This window comes from Tauraco erythrolophus, chromosome 25 (genome assembly GCF_009769465.1).
Source record: "Tauraco erythrolophus isolate bTauEry1 chromosome 25, bTauEry1.pri, whole genome shotgun sequence".
Classification (NCBI taxonomy): Eukaryota; Metazoa; Chordata; class Aves; order Musophagiformes; family Musophagidae; genus Tauraco; species Tauraco erythrolophus.
The window spans coordinates 5,364,050-5,381,211 of record NC_141489.1 but is presented as its reverse complement, the minus strand read 5'-3'; the positions used below and the strand labels follow the sequence as shown (position 1 = coordinate 5,381,211).

At 44.9% G+C, this 17,162-nt stretch overlaps 1 protein-coding gene across 2 annotated transcripts in view; it reads left to right on the top strand.

The window, feature by feature from the left end:
- Nucleotides 1–17,162, top strand: part of MYO1D (myosin ID) — a 171,542-nt gene that overhangs the window by 27,994 nt on the left and 126,386 nt on the right. For both annotated transcript variants that reach the window (XM_086626387.1, XM_086626388.1), the window contains exons 2-7: nt 10,479–10,687; nt 11,566–11,659; nt 12,385–12,550; nt 14,098–14,151; nt 15,085–15,180; nt 16,273–16,389. In XM_086626387.1, the coding sequence (XP_086482513.1) occupies nt 10,479–10,687; nt 11,566–11,659; nt 12,385–12,550; nt 14,098–14,151; nt 15,085–15,180; nt 16,273–16,389 (736 nt within the window). The remainder of the gene's footprint in view (nt 1–10,478; nt 10,688–11,565; nt 11,660–12,384; nt 12,551–14,097; nt 14,152–15,084; nt 15,181–16,272; nt 16,390–17,162) is intronic.

Genomic DNA, 17,162 nt, shown 5'->3' with positions numbered 1-17,162 from the left:
TTGTGGAAGATGAGCTGGAGATATTTCACAGGTTATCTGGGTGTTCATCCCGGGTGGTATTTGTCCTGACTCACAGCATTGTTTGAACAGTCTTTCAGCTTCCGAGGGGAAACTATCTTGACAGAAAAAATATGTAAAATCTGGAGGAAGTAAATGAACACAATCTTTCCGGTGATAATTTAAAACGATAAGCAGCATGTAAATCAAGTAATCTGTTTTAATAATCAAACTAATTAAGTCCTTTTCCATATTGCCAATGTTCCCTTCCCGTTATCATTGTTTAACAACTCGGTAGGGTTGGCATTTAGAAACTCACTCCTTCTGCAGTGAATGATGAATGCATAAATAACGGCACTCCTACTGCTCAGATGTTTTTCCCTGCAAAGAATGTAAAGTACTTAAGACTGTTGTGCAAATTGATTTGCTTATCTTGCCTAACCTACCGGGTCCTTCCATATCCACAAGATGTTTGAAGAGTTCCCTGTATTCTTCCTTCTCTTCTTCCCTTTTTGAAGTTGTCCTTCCAGTGAGAATGGGAAGAAGATCCTGATGTCGAATCCGCCAGGTCAGGCACACTCACACCTTTATCTGAAAGCGCTGCACTTGGTAGTAGGAAAAAACTCCCGTTGTTTCTAAACCAAACTTCCTATAAAATATTAGTTACTCTTTAATTGGAAGAACAAACCTTGTGTATTTACTAGGCCTTTTCAACACTTTTACACACACTTGATCTCGTTTCTGTAGGGCTTGAGGGTTTGTTTTCCAGGGCATCTGCTGCTCCATTCTTGCTGATGAGGGAGAGACGGAGAGATGGTGAAGAGGGGCTTTCACTGCAGTTCTGGTTCAAATTGCTGTTAGGGAACATGAAGCTTTTCCCATACAAACCAAAAAATACAAGAAAAAGATCCCACGACGAACCTGAGCCAAATCTACGACCAAAAAATGGGACGCTTTTCCTGACTAGACATGCTTTTCTTAAAGCATGAGGAAAAGTCCATCCTTTCAGCCCGAATAGTTAACAGACATTTTGTGTTGAACCATATTTGCTTTGTGATTTTAGTTTTCCCCTCCATGGCTTGTGGCTCTTTCTCTACGTTAGCCGGCTGAAGTTGTGGGTTGTGTCCCTCGGGGAACGGTGTCACTGATGATCTGGACTTGGGGCGGCCGGGATCACGGCTCTCCGTGGTTGTCCTTTCAGCAGACGTGGCAGATGGGGATCTTTGGCAGAGGAGCTGGATGGGCAGCTGTAGGTGGAATATCTTCATCTGCTGCTTTGAGACTCAGCAGTTTGTCTGCCGAAGCCCTTACTTGGTAATCTGATGTGCTGCTGGGACAGTTCACGAGCCAAAACCACAAAGAGCTGTGTTAAGTCACAATATGCTGTAAAACACATAAATGCCTAAAAAAGTCTGCCTGGTTTCATGGCCAGAAAACAAACAGTCCCGTTTAAGGACTGTATCCTTAGTATTTGTGTTTAGATGAGATGGGACAGGTCACTGTAGGAACTCTGTTTATGCAGAAACATAAATAATATTTGTGCATCGTTTGCATATCTTGCATTATTATTTTTGCATGATTTGCATGGCCTGCATTAGTCAGGCATCTAATTTTATTTTCGATCTAAGGTTACCAAAGGACTAAGCAAACCTTTTGGAGTGCTTGCTGGTGGTGTACTGTGTCTTACTACTGCGAGATGGTTCTTGGGAATTCTGAGCCCTGTATCAAAACAATGCTGTATTCAGGAGACTCCAGCAGCGTTCCCAGATCAGCACCGGGCACGAGCTTAACAAACGCAGAATATTCCTTTGCAGCAGAACAATGAAGCGTCTGAACATCAGCATCTCGTGGCCAGCGGCCTGCAAAAGGAGCCTCCAAGCATCTACAAAGGAAACCTGTGAAATACTGTGATGGTACCTTGGCACCTGCGCTGTGGGACAAAGAGAAGTGTAGTTAGACATCAGCAGAAGTCCGGTTAGTTGTGCCGTGTGTGCGGAAAATTGGGAAGGTGGTATAGTATAAGAAAGAGATGGCTTAGAAAATACGGTGGAAAGTTGCTGGTGTGGCTTCAGGTTGTGTGTGTTTGTACAAGGACGCTGCTGTGTCAGGGGCAGCAGCAGCGACGTGAATGGTTTTTGTTTCCTGAAGTTACTGGAGAAGTTAGGAGGAAGTAAGAAGGTATCAGCCATGGTCTTTGTTTCCCTCTATGTTGCTTGATCTTTCCGTGGGGTTGCAGGATTTGATGGTTCCCTCAGCATCTCTTGAAAAGAAAGGTTGTTATTCCGAAGTATAAGGCAGTCCTTGCCTGGACACTCTTCAGACAAACCCACCGTTGCAGAACTCGTGCACCACTGAGCCAGGGCGATGAAATCAGACTGCACCTTCCGCGTGGTGCAAATCTGTCCAAGCACCAGTCATTATTCTGGTTTTGGCCTTTTGTGCTGCAGTTTTGCCCACTGATATCTTTGAACTTGCGTACCCTTTAACACAGCGATGTGTAATCTGATGACCAACGCTGAATTCCCAAAATTGAAGGCTGAGATAATCATGGTGTGGCAGGTTACAGTTAATATGGGCATGGGGTTTGGAGAGAGGAGGTGGTGAATGAAGGTAAAATATCTTTTTTTAAGTACCTGAATGCTGTAACATCAGAGTGGAAGAAAAAAAACGGATCATGCAGTCAGTTGCTGGTCAGCGTAGGAAGCTAAATCTTCTAAACACGTCCATAAAATAAGTTCAGCAGTATCCAGGAGGGCTCCCTGGTTCTTGCTGCCTCTGTTGAAACGCTCTTCCAGGACAGCGAGCTTTCAGTTTCAAACCTGTGTCAGCCAGGGTAAGTCTATTCTCATTTTTCTGTTGTATGGGCCTGTGTAGTTTTTTGTTTAATTAGTTCCTCTGGCTACCCAGCAAGATGGTATTCATCTACTGACGTATTTGTAGAGTGAGTACTTCCACCTTTTCTTCCTCCTCGGTAGTTTTATGAGTCTTGAGCGTTTAAGTTCGTTCTTTTACATGATCAGCTCTGGGCTCTTCTGCATACATGCTCCAGTTGACTTCACGTGTGATAGGAGCAGATAGAAGAACCTACCTGACTTTTGAGCTTTCTTTTTCTTTTCACTACCCTTGTGTAGGTGATGTGCTTTTATTTGACAGATTAAAAAGTTAGAGGTTACAAGGCCAGGCTGGATGAGGCTTTGGGCAACCTGGTGTAGTGGAGGGTGTCCCTGCCCATGGCAGGGGGGTTGGAACTAGATGATCTTTGAGGTCCCTTCCAACTCTAACCATTCTAGGATTCTATGATTGTATGACAGTGTCGTTTGTTGCTGTCCCAAGCCTGTTCTACTCTTTCCTGCTTAGATACAGGATCACAGGATAATTCAGCCTCAGGAGGTAATTCAGGGCAACCTCCTGCTGAAAGCAGAGTAATATGATTACTGCGTGAGGATTTTACAGTGTTCCAGCCAGACTTTTCACATGGAAAGTGTGTTTTATGGCTCAACGCAGAGAAATCAGGAGCAAGTTTCTTTCCTCTACCTGCGCTCGATAGCAACTTTCACGTGTGGGTTGGAATAAAACCACAAAGCAGCGTGTTGTCCCTGGAAGCTTTTCAAAGAACTTCCTTTTGTCTCATTATCTATTTTCAGTCTACTTGCGCCTTCTGCCACGCTTCTAGAACTGTGGGCAGGGAACGCAGTGCTTCCCTGCTGCAGGAGACAGCTCAGTCTGACGCAAACAGAAATGGAAGTTCAGTGACTCCTGTGTTTAGTGGCTTGGCGTTTTCTCAGTGCAAGGTCAGTACTTCAACTTCGTGTTTAAGAAGAGGGGTTTTAATGTTATACTCATTTCTAGCGAGCTACATTTCACAGTTTCAGCCTTTTTTCGGCGTTCGTTGGAGCTAGCTTAGCATCCATCTTCTGTTTTCCTTTCCCCCGAGCTTACCTAGTGGGTTTGCAAAGCTGCTCAGATGACTCAAGGGTCAGCTCTGGGGAGCTGAACCAGCCTTGTCAAAACTTTGTTTGCTTAAATGTTGGTTTCTTGGGGAAGATGTGGCACCAGGCACTCCTAGTTTACTGTTTTCTTTTAAGAAAAAAAAAAAATGACGTCATTACAAAGGACTCTTTTAACCTGGTTTCCAAAGCTGACTGTGAAAATTGCAGATGAATGGAGTATTCCTCACCCTGCCCTTTCTGCTCCCTCCGTACAGGAAAGGAGTGGTGCAGAACGCGCGCTGAATGGCATTTCCTATTTTGTTAAACTGGCAACATCTGAAAACTGAATCCGTGCAGGATAACTGCAAGCAAAAAATTCACCTGCACATTAAATGAACTTAAATTCTAGTTTTTCTAGCCCTCAGGGGGGATCAAAACGTTGGAGACATGCGTATTCAGGATTGTGAGGGGCTCGGATTGTTTTCCTAGCACAGGGAGGTAATACTGACTGGGCAGTTTTTTGGTTTGTTTTTCCAAGTGCAGCAAGAATATTTTAGCTATAGTTCTGCCAACGCAGATCCTGTTTATCTGAGTTCTCTTGTGATGAGGATGACTCGCTATAATACAGTTTATGAGCAATTTGCTGAAAGACTTGAAAGTCATTCTTTCCTGCTTGACAGCTGAGTTTATTTCGAGATTTACCTAAAATAGAGGCTTTAAGGAGCACTGAATTCTCAGTGGAGAGACCTGGTGTCACGTATAAAAGGCACAATTGGCTGACACACGCAGGGTGAAGTGTGCTTAAACAAAGTCATCCTCCCCAAAGCGTGAAAAGAATAGTTGTTCCTTTGTGGCAGTGCAGCTACCTGTACATTCTTGCATTAAAAAAAAGGTGAATACAGTTTCACTGCCAGAACTCCACTTAAATTCCCTTCTTTAGCACACACATCCGAAAGACCCATCCTGGACTATCCATGTACATCTCTTCATGAACACAAGTTCTAATTAAATGTCTTCATGCGTGTTTGCAATCAGAACGGAGTCAAAGCCTGCAGTAATGGATTTTTAATGTGTATATTTGGTGGTAAAAAAAAATAACTAAGACCTATGACCTCCCCCTTTGGGGGAATAACCCAAATCACACAGAGTGTTTGCAACAGGGAAAGGACTTGTCTCTCTTCTGCCTGCCAGCGAGGTGTGCAGCTGCTAGGTCGTTCTTCTTCCCGTGCACAAAGGAGGAAGGAGGAAAAACCAGTATGCTCATGCTAAATATTTCGGTTTGTTCATGCTTTGGAGTTAATGAGTAAGTTGGAAATAGGTATTGGTTGGAAACCATCAACTTTTCTTCTTTTAACCTTCAGTGGCACTAGGTTAGCTGTTGAGTATCTAGCGCTCATACATCTGTAGCACTCCTGTATCTGTCTGGAATTATTGACTTTCGTTGTTAACGTTTCCTTAACTTTTAGCCACTGCTGTACAGTTAAACTGCAAGTCTGTCTTCAGCTGGTGGCTGTCTTGTGACTTCTTGTCATGGAGGCATTCTGTTTCTGGAGCATCTGTGTAGCATCAGGGAGCAGGAAGGAGTGAGACCGAGGAGCTGTATGGAGCACCTGCTGAAGTGGGAAAGCTTTAGTGTATCTGCTTGTATGTAAAGCAGAATATGAGGTCAATCTGTGATCAACGGTGAGAAGGGAGTAGTTCCAGATGAAAGTAAGTCTTTTCCCAGGAGAAGAAAATCCATAATTCCAATAGCTACACTTTAGCTCTCTTGAAGTAACAGAAAATGAGACGACTGGTGACTTGACGTGATTTTTCCAGCAGTTGCTCTGCTCCTCAGATGCGAGGCAGATGGAGGCAAAGACTGGCACAGCGTCTTTCCGAGGAGCCGTGTGACAGCCCGGCGCAGCCCAGCCTGCGATCTCAGGCAGACGAGCCCCGGGAGCTGGCGTGGGTTATCTCAGAAAGTTGTGCTCAATTCTAGAAATAGCAGTAGGGCTGCGGGGTGCTGCCTGCGGTCTGTGATCCCGGCGAGTCTGTCTTTCGATACAGAGGAGTCTCCATGTAAATGATTAATTAGAATTTCCCTCTGTGATTGGAATCGCAGCGTTCGGAGCGGCGATCGCACGGCCGGGTGCCGTTGGATAACGGTCTGCCTTCTGCAGATGTTGTTTTGCAGTATGGGTTCCAAGTCTTGCCAACTAACTTTTTTCTTTATTTGTACTGAGTGCATTTGAAGTTGCATCATTTCCTCGGTAAGAACAGTTTTATTTTTGACTGGTGTGTTTGTCAGGTGGGAGAAATCCTAAATGTGAGTGCTCTCTGGTGGTGAAGATTTCTGCTTCAGTTTTCTGGTTTCTGCAGTGTATTTTCCAACGGCAACTGGATGTGAACATAGGACGTCTGCACTTAAGGATATATATTTTTTTTTTTTCAACTCTCTAAAAATAAAGACTACAAAACAGTAAGAGCCTTTTTTTTTGCTTGGCAGTCTTCTTTCCTGGACAATCATTTCTGTCCCTTTCAGTGATTTATATTGTGACCTACTGGTTTGTATTTTCTCACTATCAAGCAAAGTTTTAACAAGGTAATAAAAACTGGTATAAAAACTTCTCATGAAAGAGCTGATGTTCTTCATCACAATAACACATAAGGATTAAATACTGTGACTTTCTTATTGGCTGCTGAGCTGGATTTCAGATGCCAGAGTCATAAGCGGAAAATTCAGAAGACTGATACAGAAATTATTCGAATAGCATCATTTTGGGGAAATCTTTTCTCCTCCAAGTGTCAGCACAAGATGCCGTGATTCCCATGAGACAAACCGAGGTTTGGCTGTGGGGATGTCAGCCCCCAGGAGCAGGTACAGGGCTTCCTTTTACCGAGTGTGCTGTGGACAGCTTTTAATAACAGAACCCCACTCCTCCGTGTTACGCGCGCGGCGCTGCACTGGTTACGCGATCCCTTACGTTGATGAGCTTTGCCTTGGTGGAGCTCGATGCCCCAGTTATCAGCCTTTCCAAAAAGCACCAGGTAGCTTCGTCCTCTGGTTTCGTGACCTTCCCTCGCAGCAGAACAGCGAATTTAACCCAGCTGGTACCCCCCAGCTTGGATGGACGGCCGTCGGTGGTTGTTTTCTCAAGTTTTCATGAGTTCTTCTTGGGCAAGGAAAACCAAGAAGCTCACAGGGAAGCAATGGAGTCGGGAAAACAGCCGCTGCTGTTCTTGGCCTGCTGCTGCGCTGGCTGATGAAAAGAGGCTTTATCAGCAAGGAGGGGCGAGGAGCCACAGCTCCTTTTAGGAGCATCTAAGCACAGCTCTGGAATTTTAACTCTGGTGCTAAGGCGGCAGAAAACCCCAACCAAAATGTTAACAGAGGGGTAAACGGGGATGTCAGTTGTTCATAAACTCTGTATCCTTAAAACCAGGCTGTTTGTCAAGCCCTTGGATCCTTCTCCCTCGTCTCCATCTGCCTTTTGCCACAGAGATTGAAGGCCCAACTCGTCAGAGCCTTGTAAGAGCTTTGAAGACTTGACTTGGAGGCCAAACGTGAGATCTGCCGTCTCAGCGCGGAGCTGGCGGGGAGGCGAGCAGGCAGTGTGTGTCCCGGCCGTGCCATGGCCGAGGGGCTCCTCCGGAGCAGGGAGCTCTGGCGCTGGGACAGGCTGGCAGAGGCAAATCTGTAGGTTCTGCTCACGAGGCAGTCGAGGACACCGAGGTGTCAAGGGAGGAGGAAACTGAAACTGTGCTCTGCTACTGAAAGTTTACATAATTCATTACTGAAGGAAGAGGTCAGAGTATTGGGTGCGGTGATGGCGACTTGGCACCACACTTCAGCAGGGATGTCTGTGTTTTTTTCTCCTCAGCAGCTAAAAGAGGCCCCTTTAACCTCTCCGTGCTGACCGTGAACCCTCCCTAGGTGTGTCTGGCAGCATGGTGGGGCTTAAAACCTTCTCCAGAAACTGCTGTATCTTGTGAACAGTGCCTCCAGCAGCGGCTGTGTGCCTGCTGTGCAGTGACTTTTGCAGAGCAGTCTGTATGTTCTCCATTGGACAAGGTGCCTGTTTTGGATTGCCCAGCTCCAAAAAGATGGGACGGATTCTGCTGATTTTGATGTTGTTGTAGTGGTTTCCGTTACATATGTATGTGCGGGTGCGATTCGATCTCCCTAATACAGACAGCGGTGTGTGTGTGTGTTTGGTTTTTCTCAGGCTCTCCTATGTATATGTAGAATCCCTCGCGAGCTCCGGAGAGGGCAGAAGAGGAGCAGCCTGGTATTTGATCCCTCCCCACTCACCTGTGCCTTCTGCTGCCTGTTTGGTGTCTTCCCAACACCGCGATTCCCAACCACTTTGTGCATCAAAGAAGTAAAATTAGGGACGGCGAGTGACAGGGACTGAGTGCGTGAGGCTGCCTGTGTACCTGAGTCAGCCTTCTGGTTTCCCAGGGAATAAACTCTTTTTTTAAAAATTAAGCTGGGATTCTGCGTTTCATACCAGTTGCTTAATGTCGTTGCCTCCGTGTTATCCGTCATTTTTGTTGCAATAGTTTGCTGCTGAGCTGCAGGTGGTGTTGCTAATTGTCACGGCCTTATCTTTTCTAAAACATTTTTGGTAGCTTTTAAATAGCATCTGTCTCTAAAATATAAAATATCTTTGTGTTTTAAGCTCACTAATGTGTTGGGAAATGCATATCGGGACTATCCGGTTAAAACTGGATGCAGGAACAAAAAGATGTTCTGCAATTCTTGTGTCTTTTTAGTGAAGTATTTCTGGAGGAAGCTGGAATTGGAGGCAAAATCTCTTTTAGAAAGTGGAATGCTGATTGCTAGATGATATTTCTTGAGTTTTATTACACCTGCTAAAAACTAACACTGCCGGGATATTGTGGAAAATTCTCAAATGAACAATAGAAAATGTCAAGCCTGTCACCACATGGGGGTGGTAATAAATTCAATAAAGTAACGCTAGAATTTGTGCCGGAGCCCATCAAGGATTGCTGTGCTCTAGAGAAGTGTTATGGTGCCATCTAATGTTGTAAGATTTCGATACAGGGTGCTGACAGGTGTTGGGTGGTAGAAATGCCATCGTTTGCACGTTAATCGCCAAATCTGCTGTCGTCCTTTCTCCTCCTGAGAAGAAAATGCTGTACAAATTCTTCAGCTGTTAATCTGAAGTTCCTTCTGTGCTCTTCTGCTACATAACTCTTGATAAAATGTGAATTTCTTTGGAAACATCTTTTAACTTCAACACTCTTTTTTTTTTTTTTTTTAGTAGAATCACAGAATGGTTTGGGTCGGAAGGGACCTCAAAGACCATCCGGTTCCAACCCCTCTGCCATGAGCAGGGACACCTTCCACTACACCAGGTTGCCCAAAGCCTCATCCAACGTGGCCTTGAACACTGCCAGGGATGGGGCAGCCACAGCTTCTCTGGGCAACCTGTGCCAGTGCCTCAGCACCCTCAGAGGGAAGAATTTCTTCCTTAGATCTCATGAAAATCTCCCGTTTCAGTTCAAAGCCATTGCCCCATGTCCTGTCACTACACCCCTTGTCCAAAGCCCCTCTCCAGCTTTCCTGTAGCCCCTTTAGGCACTGGAAGGTGCTGGAAGGTCTCCCCAGAGCCTTCTCTTCTCCAGGCTGAACAGCCCCAACTCTCTCAGCCTGTCTCCGTAGCAGAGGTTCAAATTGTTTTCAGTCTTGTTTGCAGAAAGAATACTGAGGACCAGGTAAGGTGTAGGGAGGGTGTAGTTTAGGGTTGTTTCACGTGTTCTTAAAAACCTTTCACTTCTGGTTTAGCAGCAGTGATGATTTCAAAGTGCCTTCTAGAGAAAAGGATGGAGTGGAAGCTAATTGCTAGAGCTGAAAGGCTCTAATTTGCTTCTTGGCTTCTATCTTTGTTTACTTTCTTGCAAATGTGTATAGATCTTTGAGTCAGCGGCTTCAAAACTTCTGCTTCTCTGGCCTGAGCTGGACAGTGGACAACTATAGAATGTGAAAAAAGAATTTGCCTTTAAATCCCCTTTATGAGGAAGATGTTATAAGCTCATCACAAACTCAGGTTTACTTATTGTCAACTGTGGAAACAATAAAGTATATTAACTTAAACCTTGCTAAAGAATTTCTTAGAAATATTTCTTTCTGGCAGCATTAATGGCAACAGAAATACCTGAATATGCAGAAATCCAGCTGGATTGTATCAGCAAAGCAAAAGTTTGTTATGCTCAGAAACATGGTCAGTGTTTGTGCCGTAGTAACCTGGTTGGTCGTGCATCTGTAAGTGAAACAGCAGGAGAAATTGCCTTTGTAGGTGGCAAGATTCAAATCCAGCCCTGGTCCTTGGTCCGTGTAGCATCAGGTCTGTGTGCAATATGCTAACGTGCCATCGGGGCCGTGCTGGTCAGGTAACGGCTGTGGTCCATGTTTTGTTGTAGCGTTTCAGTATGATGATGGATTGAAAAGTTGACCTGATGAAACGGGCAACTTGCTTGGAAAACGTGTTCTGAAGCTCCATGTTTGACTAATTCCCCTTCTCCCTTTTGTCTCATCCCGGGCAGGTTCGAAAAAGGACGGATTTATACATTTATTGGGGAGGTGGTGGTTTCCATGAATCCTTACAAAAACTTGAACATCTACGGGCGGGACATGATCGAGCAGTACAAAGGGAGGGAGTTGTACGAGAGGCCTCCTCACCTCTTTGCAATCGCTGATGCTGCTTACAAGGCCATGAAGAGGCGCTCCAAAGACACCTGTATTGTGATATCAGGTGAGCTGAAAGAGCTTCTCGTGATGGTGAGCTCTTGGTCTTTGTGAGATTCCAGGCAGAGACGAGAAGAACGGTTTGGCGAATGACAGCCTTTTATAAAAGAAAACTTCATTAATCTTAAAACTCCCTATTTGCATTTGAAGGCTGTGTGGGGGCCTTAACAATTCTGTCTCTAGTTCAAGAGCTGGTGTCAGGCATTAGCGTAATCTGTGCGTGCAAAGGATGACTGGAACAGGAGCCCTCTGCTCGCTCTGCCCCGAACGGGCATCAGCGGGAGCAGCGTTCCTGCCTCTCTTGAGCGATCTGCTGATTTTTGTCCCCGGGAGATGGCTGGCCAAGGTTTTGTTCTCTGTTTCGGTGGCCAGACTGGTCGCTTGTCGTGGCTCTGACAGTGGGAGCAGTGCTTGTACCATGAACGGTCGCTGTCTGGATCCTGGCACTTGGTTTCCTTGATGTTCCCGTGCTCTCGCAGCTCTGAAAAGCGCGACACCCGCGATGGGGTGCGGAACAGTAGCCCCTTGTCTTGCCGTTCCCGGCACTGCTGCTAGCCAAGCCTCTGCATGCCAGTCTTTCTCCTCTAACAGTATTCCTTTTGATCCTCTTTGTGCCAGGCCGGTTACCGACCTGGGAGATCTGACATCAGAACTGCTTCTAAGTCAGCACAGCAGCAACAACCAGGCAGGCTTGGGGCTGCATCTGGAAAACGTTCAGAGTGCACGCAAATGAGACTGCTTTAAAAAAAAAAAACACAATAATGAAAAATCCAAACGCTCTCAGGGTAGAATTAAGATATACTGTTCGGTGATTATCTTTGTGGTTTGGTGGTTGGGTTTTTTTTTTTTTGATCTGTTGTATCATCTTTGTATTTGTGCCTTCAGGTGAAAGTGGGGCTGGGAAAACTGAGGCCAGTAAATATATAATGCAGTACATAGCAGCCATCACCAACCCCGGGCAGAGAGCAGAGGTGGAAAGGTAAGAGCTTTGCAGAAAAACAAGTGAAATAATTTGTTTCTGGATCTCTCCCTGTGAACTGTGCAGCACCGTGTTATTAGATGGTCGCGTACTAATTGCGTGCTGATTTGACAGCGTTTACTGAACTTCTTCAGATGCTACTTTTACTCTGGGAATTTGGCAGTATTGGCTGCTAAAATCATGTAGACAAGTTTATTTTAAAAGTTCCAACTTGCAAAATAAAACCAATATCTAGAAATTATGTTTCCTGTGTACGTTGAGTGCAAGGAGGATATTCCGTGACCTTTCGGGCTTGCATGTGCCTGAATTGCAAAATGTGCCTGTCAGCCTGACAGTGAAAGTTTTTGAGCAAAGAACGTGACTTTCTTCTGAAACAGACTTAATGCTCAGCCCAACAAAGTTTTGAATAATCCTTGCATAAGAGACCATGGAATTGATTTTGAAACTGTCATATGTAAGGAACTGATTTTTTGATGCTATTTTCAGTGGGAGGATCCGATCTTTGGTTCCCATTTGCTTGGTTCTAAGGAACATTACCAAAAGCTCCCAGCTGATTTCCCATGGGATTGTTAATGTCATAAACATCTGCCCAAATACGTCATCAAAGAGCATCTCTGCTGTTACTAAATTCTTCTCTAGAAATGCCTGCGGGAAAAAAAATCCCGTGATTTGAGTATACAAGTCTGAACTTACCCTGTTCTCTTTTCCATTTCTCTCTGCTACAGAGTGAAGAACATACTGCTGAAATCCAACTGTGTGTTAGAGGCTTTTGGCAACGCCAAAACAAACCGTAATGACAATTCCAGCCGGTTTGGAAAATACATGGATATCAACTTTGATTTTAAAGGAGACCCAATAGGGGGGCATATCAATAATTACTTACTAGAAAAGGTAAGCCACCCTCGCTTCTAGACTTAGAGGCTTTCGTGTCGTTACTTTGGCAATATGTGCTTTACCATTAGAAGATTCTCCTTTCAAACGAGGTATTTCAACAGGAGATGTGTGAAGGGATAGAATCTCCTTAAATCCAAGGTTTAATTTTCCTTCAAGAGTTAATATAAGTAACTGAAACCCTGCTGAAGCACTGGCACTGCCTGGTTACTTCAACACCTCTGCTTTCAGAGCTCGCCGCGTGCGGGCCGGGGGTTACTCAGAAGCTTACGTGCATGGAAGTGTGTGTCCTTTGTGTCCAGAATAAAAGCTGAGATTAATTTAATGTTTGCAAAACTCCTTCTTTATAAGTTCCCGCTCTGAGACCTCGCTGGTGAACAAAAGGAGAAGATATCTAGGTCTGGAAGTAGCAATGGTATGCTTCAGAGGTGTTATTGTGGAATAATGGCTCAGCCTTGTGTGATCTTTTAGTAGCTTTGGTTTTATATATTCCAAGTGATCTTAAGCATAAGGCTTTTTTTCACATCATTAAATGGTTACTGGAAACATTGGAATATGTAAAGCTCTGTAGAGAAACTGGGCTTGATCTATTAGCAGTTCTCATTGTGTGTGAGACACGTGTCTGGCTTTCATTTATGTTTGACCACATCCGCTAACATGCTTTTTTGTTTGTGGTTTTCACTTTTCCCCTTACTTCCCTGAAGTCTATTTTCAGAATAAACACTTTTATTTCAAAAAACAAACCAACTAAGCTAAACATTTAACGTGTGGTACTTTGATGCAAAAAAGGGTCAGAGCTGCAGCTGCAGTGACTTAAATCCTGATCGTTTATTTCATATTTTTGACTTCTACCCAGTTAAATTAGTTTCCAGTTTGAAAACAGTTGAGATTCTGGTCCAAACACCAGCGGTTGACAAAGATTGACGTTACACTGCAGCAGGAACACGTGCCTCGTTGCTCACCATATTCCAAACTTGCAGCGTAAACTGAGGATACGGTGCCTGTTGACTGAATTTCTGCTGCATTTATCTTTTTTTTTTCTGTGTGCTGTTTTACACTGATTTGGAACGAGTGCTCTGAAGATGGAGCTGTCGCTCCCTGGAGCAAGGCCCTGGTGTCGGAGCAGAGCGTTGGCGGGGCTGCTGTGGGTCAGCCTGGCCTGGGGCTGTAGAAGGGCTTATGAAAGGCCCTAACTGTGGCCTGCAGGTTATTTTTTTTGTAGCCACCCACTCCTGTTTTTCATTTCCAGCGATTAAATAACCCTGGGACTAAAATGACGTTTTATTTGACTCTTCCATGAAAGCAATTCTGCAGTTGCCACATGGGGTTCCTGGTTGGACGTAGGACGTTGCAGCTGTTGGACAAGCTGGTCGTTTTGATTATAGACTTCAAACTCCCCGGTCATGCCAAGCAAATAATGTTCATAACAGACTTCCTGTGAGATAAGATTAGTCTGGAGGTGTCCTAGCATCGTTGTCCAAGGGGAGGTGTGAGGAGCAGACCATCCCTATCCAGAAACACCCATCTTCTCTGTTGTTTCCCCACAGTCCCGTGTGATTGTGCAGCAGCCGGGAGAACGAAGCTTCCACTCCTTTTACCAGGTTTGTACTCATCTGCTGAAACAAACGACTTTTCTCAAGTTTCCCAGACGTGAGAGGCAAAATATTTAAAGTTTTCACCCTCTCGTGCGTTTTGCAAAGGGTTCCCTTGTTGTTGCATCTTGGGTGATCTTGGGTTCGTTAGTTCTTTGAAGAGACCTGGTTTGGGAAAGGAGCATGGGAAGATTTATTTTTCTCTATCCTCCAGTCTCAAATTAACACATTTGTAAACTTAAAAGGAGGCTAACTAAACAAATATGGTAGAATATTGGGCTTTGCCTCACTGTTTTGTTTGTAATAAGTCTAATCCCTCTATTTTCTCTTGAGACCTTTAGTCCATATGGAAGTAATTTTATGACACCAAGTTGACTTTCTTTTTTTTGAGGGGGCTACTTTTGAATGTCTTCCACATTGTACAGTGGTTCCCTTGTGTGTCCTTTGGGGAAAATGGTTGGCCTATTAGCATAACCTTTCTTCTCAGTTTTGCAGCAAGGGAAACTTAGGTTTATTTCTTTTTTTCCCCACTTACTCCATACTCCATGATGGCACGTTAGCACCTTTCTCATGACTGTGTCGTTTCCCTATTGGAAAGTCGCTGTGTGTAGCAGAGAAGGTCGATGCACTTGCCAAGCCACATCTGTGGCATGTCACAGATGTAAACGTGTCTGGTCTGTGAAGAGGTTCAGACTTGTTTTCTAAACAGTTGTGTCACTCAAAAAGCCAGTCATTTAGGCAACCTCCTTCTGGGGGTCAGAGCCCTGCAGACCCTGGATTTTGCACATTGTGCTTGTGACTCCAGGTACTGTAGCTCATTTTTCCATAGCACTAATTTAATGTTTTTATGATTTTGCCTGTCAAGCAGAGGAATAAGAAACAGAAAAAGGAAGGATCTGGGTTTTTTTTCATGCACCGTTTCTTAAAATCCTCTTTGTGCAGCTCCTCCAGGGAGGTTCTGACCAGATGTTACGTTCTCTACATCTTCAGAAGGATGCGTCTGCGTACAACTACATCTGTCCTGGGGCACAGCTAAAGGTGAGGGTGTTGTCAGTGAGTTAGAGGTAACTTGTCTTAAAATTGTAAATGCTTCTTGAAATACTTAAACTACTGCTGAGCGAGCAGAAGCTGAGACCAATATTTATGGGATGAACAGGGAAAGGTGACACCAGTGTGCTATTTTAAATGGAGTTTCTGGCCCTAGAAGTCAAGTGTGTGTGTACTTGTGCCTACTACATTTGTGTCTGCTTATAAAAACCGATCAAATGTAGTAGGAGAGAGATCACCTTTGTTAATAAATAAATGCAGGCGTAGATATTTGACCTGTTACGGGTGACAGACTTTTCATGCTTCATAATAGGTAACTTAAGCTGCTTTCTGGACCAAAAAGCCATAAGGACTAATGTTTGGTTTTTTTTACAGTAGGAGCATTTAAGTTACTGAAGCATTCATTCTTCATCTGACTTAACCTCGAGGGGGCCTCTGAGCAGGAAAAAAGGGAACAAACCCATAAAGTTTTTAGGACAACGAGATCCTGAACACTTTAAATACGTCTGGAGTTGTCCCTAGTGCTGTCTCTCAGCAGGGTCCAGACAAAAGGCTCCTTGATTTCCTAATTGCTTTCTTGAGATCCTTTAGCAAACAAACCCACAGACCTTCTCAGATGCCTTTATCAGTTTCTCTAGAAATCTGCAGTGAAAAATCCAGATGATTGGCAGGGGAGGGAGACAGGCAGAGAAAGATGACAACCAGAAATCTACTGCTGATGCTCTGCAGCTTCTGCTCAGAGGGTCTGTGACTGCGCTACTTGGAACTGTTGTTCTGATGGTTTTTTTTAATGAATTACTTCTACTCTTTCACAATAAAATCCACTGGGAAAGCACTGAACTATTTAATCGTGCTGTGATGGATTTCTGTACCTCATTGCTGCCAGTATACGTGTGTGTCCGATGTGGGGGTCAGCGTACAAACGTACGGTGTGGCATTAGATTGAGAAATCTCCAGACAGTGTCTTGCATCGGAAAAAGAGCCAAGTACATCCTTATTTCCCATGGGCTTGCAAAATCTTTGCTTTCTCACAGTTGATTTCCATTAAGCCCCTCATGTCCCAAACATCTCTCTTCCCCTCAGTGTTCCATCAACGATGGTGCGGAGTTCAAAGCAGTAGCTGATGCCATGAAAGTGATCGGCTTCAAGCAAGAGGAGATCCAGACCGTTTACAAAATCGTGGCAGTCATTCTTCATTTGGTAAGCTCTCTGCCCACGGGTGGGAGGGGGCTGCTTGTTGGGAGGGGTCAAGCAGTGTACTTGCACTTCCAGCAGCTCTTTCTTGCTGCAGAAGCAATTGGAAGATCTGTTGGCTGGAAAAGTGTATACAGTTTACAGCTTCCAGTGGTGAGTGAAATTCCTTGATCAAATAGAACGCTGCAGTAATGATGGAAGGTCACGTTTATTCCTGCATATTCCAGATCCCAAAACAGACCTGTCACTAAGTACTGGCAGCTGTTAAATGTTCTGAACTGGAATTGTTTGGGTTTGGCAGTGAATGGAGTTGGGAGCTCTCGTCTCGCTGTTGTTTTTACCCTCACGCTCACCATCACCGCTGTGGTGTTGCTGGAGGGATGGTACTTCGTGGTGGAGGCTTGGGCGCAGCTGGATGCAGGAGACCTCTTCATTCTCTCTGTTCTGCTGAGGAAATCCTTCCTTCACCCATATTCTCCTGGGACCCACAAAGTCTCCTCCCCTGCGCAGCATCCTCATACCTCCGATCGTATGTCTCCTTGGGGAGAGAGGCACCGCAGGTGGGCAGGAGGAAGGTGGCAAAGGAAACAGTAGCTTTTTTCCATTTTTTGTCTCCTCCTTGGAGTAGTTGTGCCCCAGTGCTGGGGAAGGGAATGGAGGCAGAGTCAGGTGCTGCGAGGAGCGCAGTGGTGCTGCTTCCCAATCCCGGCGCTGCAGGTGTCCGGTAACAAAGCTGTTGTATGTGCCATCAGCCCGCTCCTACTAGCCACGCTGACTTG